This window comes from Camellia sinensis, chromosome 8 (assembly GCF_055761805.1).
Source record: "Camellia sinensis isolate YWXY chromosome 8, ASM5576180v1, whole genome shotgun sequence".
Lineage (NCBI taxonomy): Eukaryota > Viridiplantae > Streptophyta > Magnoliopsida > Ericales > Theaceae > Camellia > Camellia sinensis.
In genome coordinates this window covers 174755468-174769948 of record NC_138968.1, presented here as the reverse complement: position 1 = coordinate 174769948, position 14481 = coordinate 174755468, and the positions used below count along the sequence as shown (strand labels likewise).

Sequence of the window (14481 nt, the reverse complement as noted above, 5' to 3'; positions counted from 1 at the left end):
AGAGTTCCATTTTTTCGGCTAAGGTTTGAGTATTTAAGAGTAAATAGGGAGGGAGAAAGTCAAAAGATGGCATATAGTAAATCCTAAAGACCTTAAAAATGTTGCGTGAACCCTTCTCCAACAATAAAAAACCAAAAAAGAAAGCCAAACATCGATGTTAGCGAATCGAATCGATTCATGATTCACCGATTCACCTACGATTCATAGCTATTTGCGATTCACACAACCTGTTTGTATCGATAACCCACTGAATCGAATCAAATTGTAGGGTTTGAATTGCGAATCGTACGATTCTAATAACAAAGTATTTGACTGTGTGAGACTAAAATTAGGTTTTATTTGTACTTTGATGAAAATATGGATTGTTCTTTTGTGTGAGTTATGTAAGAGGAGGAATGCATTCTTTCTTTGAAAATTAAACTTGAAAAGGTCACATTAAAATGTGTTAGCTGCTAACCATAGACCTTTTCTTCATTCTCTTCTAATTAATTGAAGAATGTCTTCCTCTCTAGAGGACAGGAAATATTAGTAATAGTTTGATTTCTGCAGGCCAAAAATTGGATTTTCACTTCAAAATATCAAATCTGGATTTAAATTCATTTTTGTAATGTTTGAGGGTGCAAATGTCATGTGATCCATTTTGAAAAGCTCAAATTTTGTATGGCCCCCAATACTTTGTGTGAGATTCTTGGCTGTATTTCTTGTCACAATACTAATGGTCCAGTTGTGCAGAAATCTAAGAGCCCGGACTAATTGATGATATCGCTTTTGTTTAGTTATTTAACTGGTAACTTGCTCAGTGGATCTGTGCCTACTTGGATGCTGGATAGTAAACTGAAGGTGTCAATGTAAGTTTCTCTTCCAAACCCTTAATCAAGGTGTCTATGTTATGTGAAATTGTCTAATCTCATTCCACATGAAATCAATCATTAATCTACTTTGATTATTAGTTCTTTCCATGTTGGTACTTGTGTGCTTTTGTTTGCATGATGTGTGAAACACTTGGGCCGAATGCGATTTGTGCCGGGCATGCCAGGACCGAATGCAATCCAATTGGAATAAAGCATGACTTCTAATCAAGATTGATTGTGTGTGATTAAGAGAATGGACCACTTGGTTTGGGTTTTGTCTCAATGAAGAGGACTGCTATAATTTTGTAACTGTGTGAAAATAAATGGAATTGAAATGAGTGCTGGAAAATGAAGAAAATGGAACTTGCATTAACTGGTAATGAAATACAATTGAAATTGAACATGAATTGAAATTGAAAGATAAGTATGGGGATTAAAAATAAATAAATTGGATAATTGAAATGATATGAGTTGATCTTGAGTTGTGTTGGTGCTTGACCTTTTGCGTATTGCCATTTGACGTCATTATATAGTGTTCCATCCTACTAATAGCTAGAAACTTCTTTCTCACTCAATTGTACGTCGATCAAACCATTCTAATTGCACCAAGTGGACAACGCTTGTCTCCCACTAACCTAACAATGCTATGGTCCCTATTGCAAATCAAGATTGCTCATTGGATGGTGATACCACCGCGTGGTATCACCGTTATGTGAGTGTCACTGATCATGGGTACACCATGTCACCCAACAACTGGACCTATCGGCCTAGCCGGCCACCGACGCCAACGGTACACCGTCACCCCATGGGTGGAGAGTCTTGCTTCGGTGACACAGTCACAAGCAAGAGTTCCCATGTGTGATACGCCTGCACTCAAGTGATAGGTCAACTAGCTCTGATACCAAGACACCATCCCTTTTTGGTGATAATCCAACTTCAACGAATTATCTCCATCGCCTAATGCACAATGCACCCCAAGGCCAAAACAACTATTACTACTCTGAGACCTTAACAAAATGAAACAATACCTCTTCAAAAGCACTAATCACTAACTCAAAAAGTGACCGCCAATCGTTACAAGACGAACAACACTTAACCAACGCTAGGGTGATGCTACAACCCATAACCCAAACAAAATAAAATCAATTTGGACAATGAGATAGGATTTCCTTCAACAAGACTACAAATCAACATTAACGGTTCCACTCCGATGTGAGGTTTACAAAATGGTCTCTACAATATACCTTAAGTCTAAGCAAGACTCAACACAACTAGGCAAACACCCAAGCCATACATGGCCCTTAAGCTAAAAGCTAATTCAACTCAACTTCTAAGACATTTACTCCAAGTTACAATACAAACTCTGGTGACTCACAAGGTCCACTCTAAATGCAACCATGATTCAACTGACACAAACTCACGGGATACTGAAAACAAAAGTGCCATTCCCTTGGCCAACCAACAAGAGATCTTAGTTCTCTTCTAGGACATACCCATAATTCATCCTTGAAGCACCCTCCAAGGTTTAGCAAACAAACCAATAATCCATTCCAACTCACCAAATTGCAAGGAAAAGGGAACCTAGTTCTCAAGGCCACCCAAATTGCACAATGATGAAATCAACTTCCATTCTAAACTGCCCACGGGCCAAAACAATTTAAAATCTAGATTACCCCGTCAAACCATCACACTTGTAGAGTCATTCCAAAACTCCATTTGGAAACCGCTAGACTAGCCAACCGGGCATAAGATGATCCCAAAAGAAAACCTAACCATGGATTAAAATACTACTCATTCCCTTTAAGATAATTCTTTTACCATCGAGTGTTGGACACTCCCTCATGACACCCAAGGACAAAAATAAATAAATAAGGATAACAACAATTATGAATACTGTCTGTTTCAAATCTCTTCTTAAAACCTTACATAGTTTGCACTTTATAGATTTTACAACCAAATCTCAAAACAATCAATCTCTTTTGGGAAATACACCCTTTACCACCATTCACAATCTTTACCATGTTGAGGACACGCCTCTTCCCAAATACACACAAGGGTATACAACCCAAGCTTTAGGAACAACTCCACACATACCCAAGTAAATAGAACAATTTCACAATCATGTAAGGCCATACATATAACCATGCATAACATTTAGCATCAACACCTCCCACTAAGGTACATTCTCATGTTCCAACACGAAACTCAACATATGCCCATCAAGTAGCATAAAATCACATAACCACATAACAAATAACAGGTTGCCACTACGAAGATGGTTAGTCGTTCTAGAAATCCTTTTAGACCTCTAATTAGAAATCACGTTGATCAAGCGCATTTCCAATGAGATTTCTAAGAAAATTTCTGGAACCGACACAACATCCTCGAGACTCAACCCCATGCCCACATAAACACATAACATCTTAGCACATAAGCATGTTATCACATAGAATGCAAACGTCGCTTACAATCATGAGGTAAACCCATCTGTGGTCAAAACCACTTCCCACGAACCAAGGTATTTAAACCCGGTTCGCTCTGATACCAAGTTGTCACGCCCCGTATTTTATTACTCGGATAACATTATCAATATTCATTAATTAAGTTCATTTACAAATAACATTTCATCCTTGGATGAAATGATGAATAATTAAATATACATGTTCCCTCTCTTTATACAACAATGACATTTACATACAAATAAAAGAAATGCCTTGAGGCTTACAATAAAAAAGAAGACACTACTCTTTACAAAAAAATAGCACTCAGCCAAACAACAAATGAAGTAGTACAATCCATCACTACATTACACTTATGAAATGGTAAAACCCATTGTTTGATCTTCAAATCCGAAAAGCATTCTCTGTACACATGTACAGGCAGGGGGTGAGCAACCACTAGCTCACTAAGCAATTTCATATTAAAACATTAGAAGATATGCGGGTACAAAAATACTCATACATATACGTGAAATCATATCATGTCAAAACCATATGATTTTATTACATTATCTCTTAAATCCAATTTATTTAATTAATCACAAGAAGTTAAATAAATAAACATGTTTCAATAGCAATAGCACATCCTTTTCAATTAATTCAATTATCTCATTATCAATTGAATCAAATAATTAAACAATTCGTCAAATCCATTTATACGGTCTTATGAGATGAATGCATATGTTATGTCATGCTCAAAATATTTTTCTCATGTTTTGAAAATCTTACGCACCATGCCATTTTAAAAACATATTAATCCAACAATTTCAATAAAATTTCAAGATGATAAATACGACTCAGGTAATCCCTAGGCTGGTGTCTGCAAGTAGACTATACAAGTACTACCAATTTGTCATTTTTACCAGTATTAACTGGAAGGCTCGACACCTGTAATCTGTCATTTTTACCAGTATTAACTGGAAGGCTCGACACCTATCATCTACACCACATTTTAAGACTTACCATCGTATTTACCCTAAAATCATTTCTTGAAAACTTGTTTCCCAACATTCATTTCTCAATGCAAAGTTTTCAAATCAAATTTCAAAGCTTATCATTATCAAATGAATTGATATGCCAATGTAATGATTAATAATACAATGCAATATTTCTTCCACTTTCAATACTTCCACACAATATTTCCATTGTGATCAAAATTTTCAATTTTCAATTCTCATTTCAATATAATTTCTCAAGATGAATATAAATACTTTTATTCCAATTCATCTATGGGACAACAAAATTCCCACACTTAGAGTAATCTCAACTATTTAGTCACATCAAGACTATATCAACATTTTGAACAATTTCCAAAACTTCAACAATTCACATATTCCATGAAAACCATCATTTATATGTAAACAAATAAATAATTTTTCAAACATCATTTATTTTGGCACACAAAATAAATATAACATCCTCAAAGATTGTCAACATCCTTCTTAAAAATTCCCAATTTCTAGATTTTCTCACCAAATCCACTCTTCATTTATTGAAAGAAAGTCACCAAAAACATCTCTCTTTAATCCTCATAATTCAAAACCCTCAATTTCTATTTTAAAAGGAACAAGAAAGTAAACCCACTTTCAAAAAAAATTTCTCATCTTCTTGAATCCACAATCAATTTTCAAAACGAATCAAAGGATGATTTCGAAAGTCATCTAGATCTTGCAAAAACATATATATAACTCAAAGAAAATCTCTACTTATTAAATATTATCATTTTCATCCTACTATGTCAAAAGTTATGGTATAATCTTAATAACACACTTTTAACCATAATGGATATAACCTTTTAACCAAAACTAATTTAATCCACTAAATAAGTAAGTTTATTATATTCAAAAAATTTCAAATTAATAATACCAAACCTAACTTCACATGCCTCATTCCTCAAACATAACTATATTTCAACATAACTATTTTTCCTACCAAGCTATTTAAAGAGGTAATATTTTTCCAAAATTCTCTACCAATAACAATTTCACAACTTTTTCTGAAATTACTTAACAAACATGATATTTACATTAAAAATTAAGAAATATGCCCAATAGTAACATTTTCAAGGTTATGAGTTTGAAAGCCCACATTTGACATTTTTATTTCCATAAAAATGAACACAGCTTATTCATCAACCTACCATCTTTTATAAAATATTATGAATATAACAATTTTAGATTTTTTAATCCCAAAACAACTCTATAATTCCTAATTAAGCATTTACTCCATATTCCTCGACATCAATTTATTTTTCTCAAAAATAAATTCCAAATCAAAGATAAAAAAAAATCAACTTTATATTTTTCAAAATAAATTATCTAATCATAATATGATGTAAATACAATCATACAACTGTTAAATTTTATTTTCGGATTTCTTTGCAAAATTATCAACACAAAATGATTTTTCTAAATCAATCTCAAAATGTCAACATTCTTAACATTTCAACATAATTTTTCTTCCAAAAATTACCAAACAAAAATTTGAATATATATATATATATATGCAATACCTCTTATAATGATATATTTTTTCAAAATAACCCTAACATAGTGTTAATGTAAATATGAAGAAAGTTCCTACCTCAAATAATGAAAAGGAGCAGATCTAGAAGGCAAATCTAGCTCGATCATGAATCCGAGACTACCATTGCAAAGATCACGACGTGCTCTCCAACTTTCGTTTACGGCACTCTTGCAAAATCTCACTCTAAAGACTCCTATTTCAAGCTCAAAGGTTGAGCCAACAATGGAGGAATAAGGAAAGAGAGAGATGGTAGAGAAGAAAGAGAGCAAAAGCTCTCTGCTCAAGAAAGAAAAAAAAAAACAAAAGTAAAATGAAGTAGAAGGAAAGAAGAGATAGGGAGAAAGGAAGTTGGGAACAACCCCATGTGGGCTAGTTTCCCTAGATAGTCACCAAACTTAACATCACCCAATCCAATACAAAATATACGACAATAATATCTTCAAAATTTTGTACATAAATTGTATAATGATATAATTTTATTTCACCACAAAATATAACATTTTGTACATCATAAAATATTATCTTTTGTTCACTATGAAATATACAACAATTTTTATTAACTACAAAAATATATAATTTTTCACCGTATGGTACACCTCATAAATTTAACTTTCAAATATATATTATAATCTTATATAATAAATAATAACAACTCCCAATGTGATCACTACCAATCACATAATTAAAATAGACCGAATAGTTAAATATGAGTCATTAAACAAACTCAAATTAAATTGAATCTAAGTTATGGGTCTTGAATTAAATTCTCACCCATAAGCCAGATATAGCCCAATTATATACCTAAATATACCCAACAAATTTTATCTCAAGTCATGGTCTAAACATTCAAAATTTAATAACAAAATTCTGGTATGAATTAAACTGAATACCAATCAGTTCGCGAATTTTCATAAAATAAATACTCATCAATAATTCAGAAATTTTTATCCAACGTGCTAGACTCATATGGGAATAATATATAAAAATTTCATAATTTTTTGAGATCGGGAACTATTTTTAAAAAATACAAAACCGAACTGTTTTTTCACAGAATTTACACAGCAATCAAATTCGAAAATTTGCTCGATTAAATTATGCACTGGCTATTTAAAAAAAAAAACTGGATCATTACAGTGAGTGTAAATTCTTAATTTGTCATTACGATGTTAGTTGCAAGCTAGAGCACTTTCCACATGGAGAAAAAGAAAACCTCATTAACAATTTGACTTTCAATGCCCTTGAACTTGGATGATTATTCATTCATGCCACCATCCGTGCGCAGGGGGGGGGGGGGTGGTTTCTTGCTAGAGTCCATTCCTTGATCCTCCGTCAAACAGTTTTCTATTTTGCCCAAAAACCTATTTCCAAATTCCAATAGCATATTGTACCACAAAAATGGTAATTTATCAAAAATAAATTAAAATTTTGGACCACATAAATAGTTAAATGCATAGATGGTTAAAATATTCTTCTAAGTTAGGTGTGTTGTGCTAATTTGTATGTTTAAATTGAAGAAGAAAGTATCTCAAAACCTTGTGTACTTTATTGAAACATCTAATGTGTAATAAGTTTAAAGCCCTAACAGATCTTCTTATTTAGTATTTAGACTTTTCATTGAAGTTTATTTCCTTAATCTTCAAAATGCAAATAAAAATTGTGAGTTGGCACCTGCCAGCATGGGGTGAAAAAAATTCGACCTTCCATTTTCTGCTGCACAATTACCTAAAACAAAAGAAAAATTGGCCATCTCAATGTTAGAAGGCATCGATGCATCATAGAATTTTCCTTGATTGGAGTTGAAGATGTAGACATTATGGCACAATCAGATGAACAAATTAGCTATTAGATGCATCCCTTAAGACTCTTAACAACTGAGAGGAAATAAAAATCCCATTTTTTGGATTGTCAGATAGTTACACGGCTTTTACCCACACACACCGGGGGAAAAAAAAAAAAAGAAAAAAAAAGGGGCCAAGATTAGTATGTTGTTTTTAATATTTTTTTTTAATAGTTTAATTTCACTTCCAACTAGCATGCATGAAACATAGTTCTTACTTTTATATTGCATTCAAGATAAGAAGAATCCTAATGTGCATTCTGTGTGCAGCGATCTATCCTATAACAACTTAAGCTCATCAGTTGATTCAGATTCATTTTGCCAACGCCAACAAAGTAAATTGTAAGTGTAGAAATTTAATGTATAAAGAGAAATAGAGAATTGTATTATTGATTGATTTATATTGATATATGTTGTTGTATATTACAATGATTCATGATTCCTATATATAGAAAAGGGTGAGTGTGTAGTAGGTAAGGAGTAGGTGAAGTGGAGGTGGTAGTGGTAGTGGTGTAGTGGGTTAGGTTTAGTGGAGTAGGTGAGGTGGTAGTGGTGTAGTGGGTTTGGTTTAGTGGAGTAGGTTTAAGTGGGTGAAGTAGGTGGAGAGTAGGTGGATTTTAACAGCCCCCCGCAAACTCAAGGGGGATAGGAACTAACCAACTTGAGTTTGGAGAGAGTAACAAAACAAGAAAATACATAAAAATAAAAGAGGATAGGAGACACTGTATGGTCGTGTCAGACCATTGGTGAAGACACTGGATGGTGGTGTCATAACGTTGTAGAGGACACTGTATGGGGGTGTCATAACGTTGTAGAGGACACTGTATGGTGGTGTCATAACGGTGTAGAGGAAACTGGATTGCGGTGTCAGACCGATGTAGAAGACAGTTTATGGGGTCATGTCGGACCGTTGTAGAAGACAGTTTACGGGGTCATGTCGGACCGTTGTAGCAGACAATGTTGTGACAGTTGTTGTGACAGTTTACGGAGTCTTGCTGGACCCTTGTAGAAACTAACCGGAATCAATGTCGGGACAGTTTACAAAGTCTTGTCGGACCTTTGTAGAAACTAACCGGAATCAATGTCGGGACAGTTTACAGAGTCTTGTCGGACCCTTGTAGAAACTAACCGGAATCTATGTCGGGACAGTTTACAGAGTCTTGTCGGACCCTTGTAGAAACTAACCGGAATCTATGTCGGGACAGTTTACAGAGTCTTGTCGGACCCATAAAGGAGCTAACCGGAATCAATGTCGGGACAGTTTACAGAGTCGTGTCGGACCCCTAAAAAGTCGCACCCTCAAAAGGTGTGCCCATTTTTGTCAAAAGGCGTGCCATCAAAAGGCGTGCCCAATTCATCAAAAGACGAGCCATCAAAAGGCGCGCCAGACACGCGGCGATGCACGTGATCGACAATGCGCGTGTCGGCCGCTTCGTCAGTGTCGATATAAACCATTGCGGAGGCTGTGGAAACCAGTCTGAAACTCTCTGAACATTGTCATTCTGAAACACTCGATAAAGACTTTGTATCCAACCCTTCTCTGAAACATCTGAACAATGGCCTCTTCTTCCCGTTCAGCTACCCAGAATACGGCATCTTCATCCCGTGGTCTACTCACTCTCTTTCCCGACCTCAATGAGTCAACAAGAGAGATAACTGGTGCGGTGGCACTGGAAACTCAACCAAGCGCCCCGGAGTTTGCTCCGTTGAACTTTCCGATGCGGTCTGTGGAGCAAAGAATGGCAGTACAGTCGGATGTGGAGGCCAATCAGTATACTTTGAAGTCATGTGTAGAAACCATGACGGCGGTCACAAACTTGTCGAACCGGCTGCAGAGTAGGACAAATGAGGTGCAGCAGTTAAACGCCCAACTGGCTCTGCTCCAACGCATGTATAAGGATGCGCGAGCAGAGATTAGTGTGCTAAAGGCAGAAAACAAGGAGCTGAAGCGGAAGGCCACCGTTATGTTCCGATTTGGAGGTCTGCCATATGCTGTAGTGGAGGAGCAGGGTGGAGTGATCGTGCCCAGTGGAGTGGGAAACATGGAGGCAACACCGTCAAGGGCCGCCCAGGACGGAGGCAAGAAGAAAAGACCGGCGGAATAGGCGAAAAAGTGAGGTCGGTGGGTGGCCGTCTGCAGAAAAGAAAACAAATCTTGTGGTGTTGTGGTTTGTGTTGTTGTGGTTGTTTTTTTTTTTTTTTTTTTTTTTTTGTTAAAATTGTGATCGGGGTTGATCCCTGAGATGAATAAAAGATGATTTGGTGTGCAAAGCTATATGGTATGAATGGAATTTGAAAAAGATTAAAAAATAATGTGAAAGAAAAATAAAGAAAGAAATAATAAAAATATATTTGAAATCAAAATGAAAGATGGGGGAAATAAGGAAAGTGGTTTGGAGAAAATAAATAAAAATAATGGATTTTGAAATCAAACGGAGGAGAGAGAGGGGACAAGCCCATGTGAGAGAAAGAGGGGAAAAATGATAGCCAATGCACCCAAAAATAATCTAGTTGCTATCCACAGGCGCTTAGGGGAAGGAAATGGTAGCAAGAGACGGCCAACACCATATATGGCTATAGCAAAGAAATGGAGTATCATGCTCAATGGGCTAGGATTTAGACCAGAGAGTAAAGCCACTGGTCCTGTTGAACACACACCTCCAAGGCTCAAATAATCAAAACATGCTTCACGCATTTCCTTCCTTGCTTGATCAGGAGATGCACAAAACACCTTATACAGGGCTCCAGTCATTCCTCCACCAGTTAAAGGATGACGCATGTTGAAAGCATCACCTATTAATAGTGCTCCAGGAGTAGGGTAAGGAGCAGCTGGCATACTTCTATTGGGCATTGTTCTAATACTTCCCTTATCAATTGCAGCTATAAATGAATCATGCAGCTCAGGTGGAACCTGGGGAGCCACCAGAGGGAAGCAAAGCCGAAGGCTGCTGCAAAGCCGAAGGCTGTAAAAGCGAAAAAGGAAAAGAAGGCTCCGGCTAAGACAAAAGCTGCTGCGCCAAAAGCTAAAGCCGCTGTGAAGCCCAAGCCAACGGCAAAGGCCAAGCCAGCTGCGAAGCCAAAAGCTGCTGTGAAACCGAAGGCTGCCGTGAAGCTGAAAGCTGCAGTGAAGCTCAAGGCTGTGGCGAAGCCCAAACCAAAGCTGAAGGCGAAGGATCCTAACAAGAGGCAAATGAGCATGGAGGAGAAGCATAGATTGAGTGTTGGGTTGCAGAGTTTGCCCCAGGAAAAGATGCCACAGTTAGTGCAGATTATGAAGAAGAGGAATTCACATTGGCTTCAAGAGAGAGGATTTAGGCAGTGATGGGAAGGTATGTGTAGAAAATAAGCGGAATAGGTTGAGGTCCGGCGGGCGGCCAAGGCGAGGTTGCCGCCCGCCGGTGAAACGAAAAATACTAAGTGCTTAACCTTGCTCTGATACCATGTAGAAATTTAATGTATAAAGAAAAATAGAGAATTGTATTATTGATTGATTTATATTGATATATGTTGTTGTATATTACAATGATTCATGATTCCTATATATAGAAAAGGGTGAGTGTGTAGTAGGTAAGGAGTAGGTGAAGTGGAGGTGGTAGTGGTAGTGGTGTAGTGGGTTAGGTTTAGTGGAGTAGGTGAGGTGGTAGTGGTGTAGTGGGTTAGGTTTAGTGGAGTAGGTTTAAGTGGGTGAAGTAGGTGGAGAGTAGGTGGATTTTAACCGTAAGAATACTTTTGTCCTACTTAATAACTACTACCATAATCTCTCAAAAAATTTCGGTGTATCCAGCTCAACTTTTCACTCTCTATTTTCTATAGGAACTTGTTTGGAAGCTCTTCAGAGGACAATGCTTCGTAAATTTCTGAAACTTTGGAAGAAGTTCATTCATAATATTTTTTTATTGTTTTCATAAATTATTTGGGCAGTATTTCAGTTTATTTCTTTCCTATCTAACCTAAATTCTAATGTAATATGTTGCTGACTGGTTCATGATCTCATGTTGATCTGTCAGTGGAATTCTTACCTGCACTGTTTGTCAGCGAAGTAAGTAGAAATATTCTTTATTTCCTTGTGTTGATAGTTTGACCAGTTAACTCTCAGTCATACTATTCTTCTTTTTATTTTTTCCCGTCTCCATCAACTTATCATTGCCGTGTAAAGCATTTACCTGTTTTTAAGGCTTACACACTGAAAATATGATGTTGGGATTCCATTGGTCTTCTTTCCAGGTGTAGCAAGTGGATAAAAAATGGTGGCTTAAAGAAGATTTTTTTTAGAAAAAAATGTTTAGTGTCTTTTAGATTAAAATCACAAATAAGGACAAAAATGTAATTGATTGTTTATTTTTTGGGGGGTTAGGGGGAGGGTGTTATCGAGTAATTCTTTCCTAGATCTCTTTGTTTGCTATCTTTCTTTTTATTTCAAAGTTAAATAATCAGGTTATGTTTTTGTCTCAGATGTCTCTTCTTTCCATATAAATTGTGGTGGAACTGAAGTAGCGGTTGATGGAAAAACATATGAAAAGGATACAGATTCAGCTGGGTCTTCAAGGCTTTTCATAAGCCGAACTAATTGGGCATTTAGCAGCACTGGTGACTTTGTGGAAGATAATAGCCCTACATACATTTGGACAAATACTTCGAGGCTCTCTATGAAGAATTCCGAGTTGTACATGAATGCACGGCTTTCTCCCCTCTCCCTGACTTACTATGGTTTCTGTCTACAAAATGGAAAATACACAGTAAACCTTCACTTTGCAGAGATCATGTTTACTGATGATGAAACATATTCCAGCATTGGAAGACGCATATTTGATGTTTACATTCAGGTAACATTATACTTTCACACCCATAAAATTTGATGTAGAAAGGTTTCGTTTTCTCATATTATATTTTTGTTGGTAACTCATTTTGAAGTGGTACTCTTAAAGGAGATGTTGTCCGTGTTAATGGCCAAGTATTTAGCATTCAATTTTTCATCGATTACTATAAGAAATGAATTATTATTAATTTTCTTTGGCAAGCTTAACATAACAGATCCCTGCCAAAGTGAAATTTAAACAGTTGCCTTGCATATCGAGTTCATTTGTGATTGGATTAAGTTGCTGCAGGGAAAGCTGGTGCTGAAGGATTTTAATATTGAGCATGAAGCAGGTGGCGTTGGTAAGGAAACCATACAAAATTTTACAGCAGAAGTGACTAAAAGCACATTAGATATACGGTTCTATTGGGCAGGAAGAGGGACAACTGCTATCCCTTTTAAAGGAGCATATGGTCCTCTCATTTCAGCCATTTCTGTGAATCCTAGTATGTTCTACAACTTCTACTACCTTGTTTTTTCTTGTGTTAATGATTCGGGATTGACCTCATCTGAACTTAACAAATTTCACAATATTTCTACATCATGCATCGATTGTAGTAAACCACAGAAAATGGAATTACCTATTTATTATAATGAGTCTTCCCCTTTCACTAAATGTTTAGTAAAGAAATGACCTCATTTTAAAGTATCAACCATAGTTACTGTTTATTTTGAGAAGAGAAAAGTTAGAGGTATGAGTGGTATCTCATCCCTTTCTATATTAGATCATTAGCATAATTACAGGAGCATCTTAAGGCATAAATAAAGATACTAAATATACATCAGGATGAAATAGGAAATATTTCTAACATTCTAACACTCCCTCTCAAGCTGGTGCGAAGATATCTCTCATGCCTAGCTTGTTGAGAATGTCACGAAATGGTTTATTCCCTAATCCTTTGGTGAGAACATCAACCAGTTGGTCCCTAGACCTCACGAATGGCGTACATATAGTGCCACTAGTGAGCTTTTCCTTGATAAAATGCCTATCCATGTCCACATGCTTGGTCCTGTCATGTTGAACTGGATTGTGAGCTATATTGATGGCTGCCTTGTTGTCACAGTATAGCCTCATCGAATCTGTTTGATGAATCCCCAAAGCCATCAAAAATAATCTCATCCATAATAGCTCACACACACCCTGAGCCATAGCTCTGAATTCAGCCTCTGCACTGGACCGCGCAACTACATTTTGTTTCTTGCTTCTCCAAGTAACTAGATTTCCTCTAACAAAGGTACAATAGCCAGAGATTGATCGTTTATCAGTGACTGATCTAGCCCAATCTGCATCTATATATGCCTCCACACTAAGATGACCATGTTTTGAGGAAGACTTCAAGTACCTCAAAATCCGCATAACGGCCTCTAAGTGAATTGCACGTGGAGCATGCATAAACTGACTAACAATACTCACTGCAATAGCAATGTCAGGTCGCGAATGAGATAAGTAAATTAGCTTACCCACTAGCTTCTGGTGCCTCACTAAGCTTCGGTCCAGGCTCTAGTGGTGTATCACAAGCTTCACTGCCAAGCATCATTCTAGTTTCCTTTAGCAAATCAAGCACATACTTTCTTTGATATATGAAGATGCCATCTATGGACCGAGCAATCTCAATCCCTAGAAAGTACTTCAAGCTGCCTAGGTCTTTGATTTTAAACTCATTGGTCAAATACTCCTTTAACCGAGGAACCTTCTCAACATCTTCCCTTGTGAGTACAATGTCATCTACATAGACAATAAGAGCTGTTGTCTTTCCATGTGAGGAGTGTTTCACGAACAAAGTATGATTAGCTTGATTCTGTTTGAAACCACATTGCAGCATAGCCTAAGTAAATCTCTCAAACCAAGCCTTAGGAGACTGTTTAAGTCCATAAAGTGACTTGCGTAGTCGGCACACTTTTCCTTTGGTTTTA

The 14481-nt window shown here is 36.6% G+C and overlaps 1 protein-coding gene across 2 annotated transcripts in view; it reads left to right on the top strand.

Annotated features, from left to right (window-relative positions):
* Window positions 1–14481, top strand: part of LOC114302082 (putative leucine-rich repeat receptor-like serine/threonine-protein kinase At3g14840) — a 59456-nt gene that overhangs the window by 30415 nt on the left and 14560 nt on the right. The window contains exons 13-18 of one of the 2 annotated variants that reach the window (XM_082884160.1): window positions 777–848; window positions 7983–8054; window positions 11526–11561; window positions 11720–11751; window positions 12165–12535; window positions 12818–13013. In XM_082884160.1, the coding sequence (XP_082740286.1) occupies window positions 777–848; window positions 7983–8054; window positions 11526–11561; window positions 11720–11751; window positions 12165–12535; window positions 12818–13013 (779 nt within the window). The remainder of the gene's footprint in view (window positions 1–776; window positions 849–7982; window positions 8055–11525; window positions 11562–11719; window positions 11752–12164; window positions 12536–12817; window positions 13014–14481) is intronic. The other variant, XM_082884161.1, reaches the window with a different exon arrangement.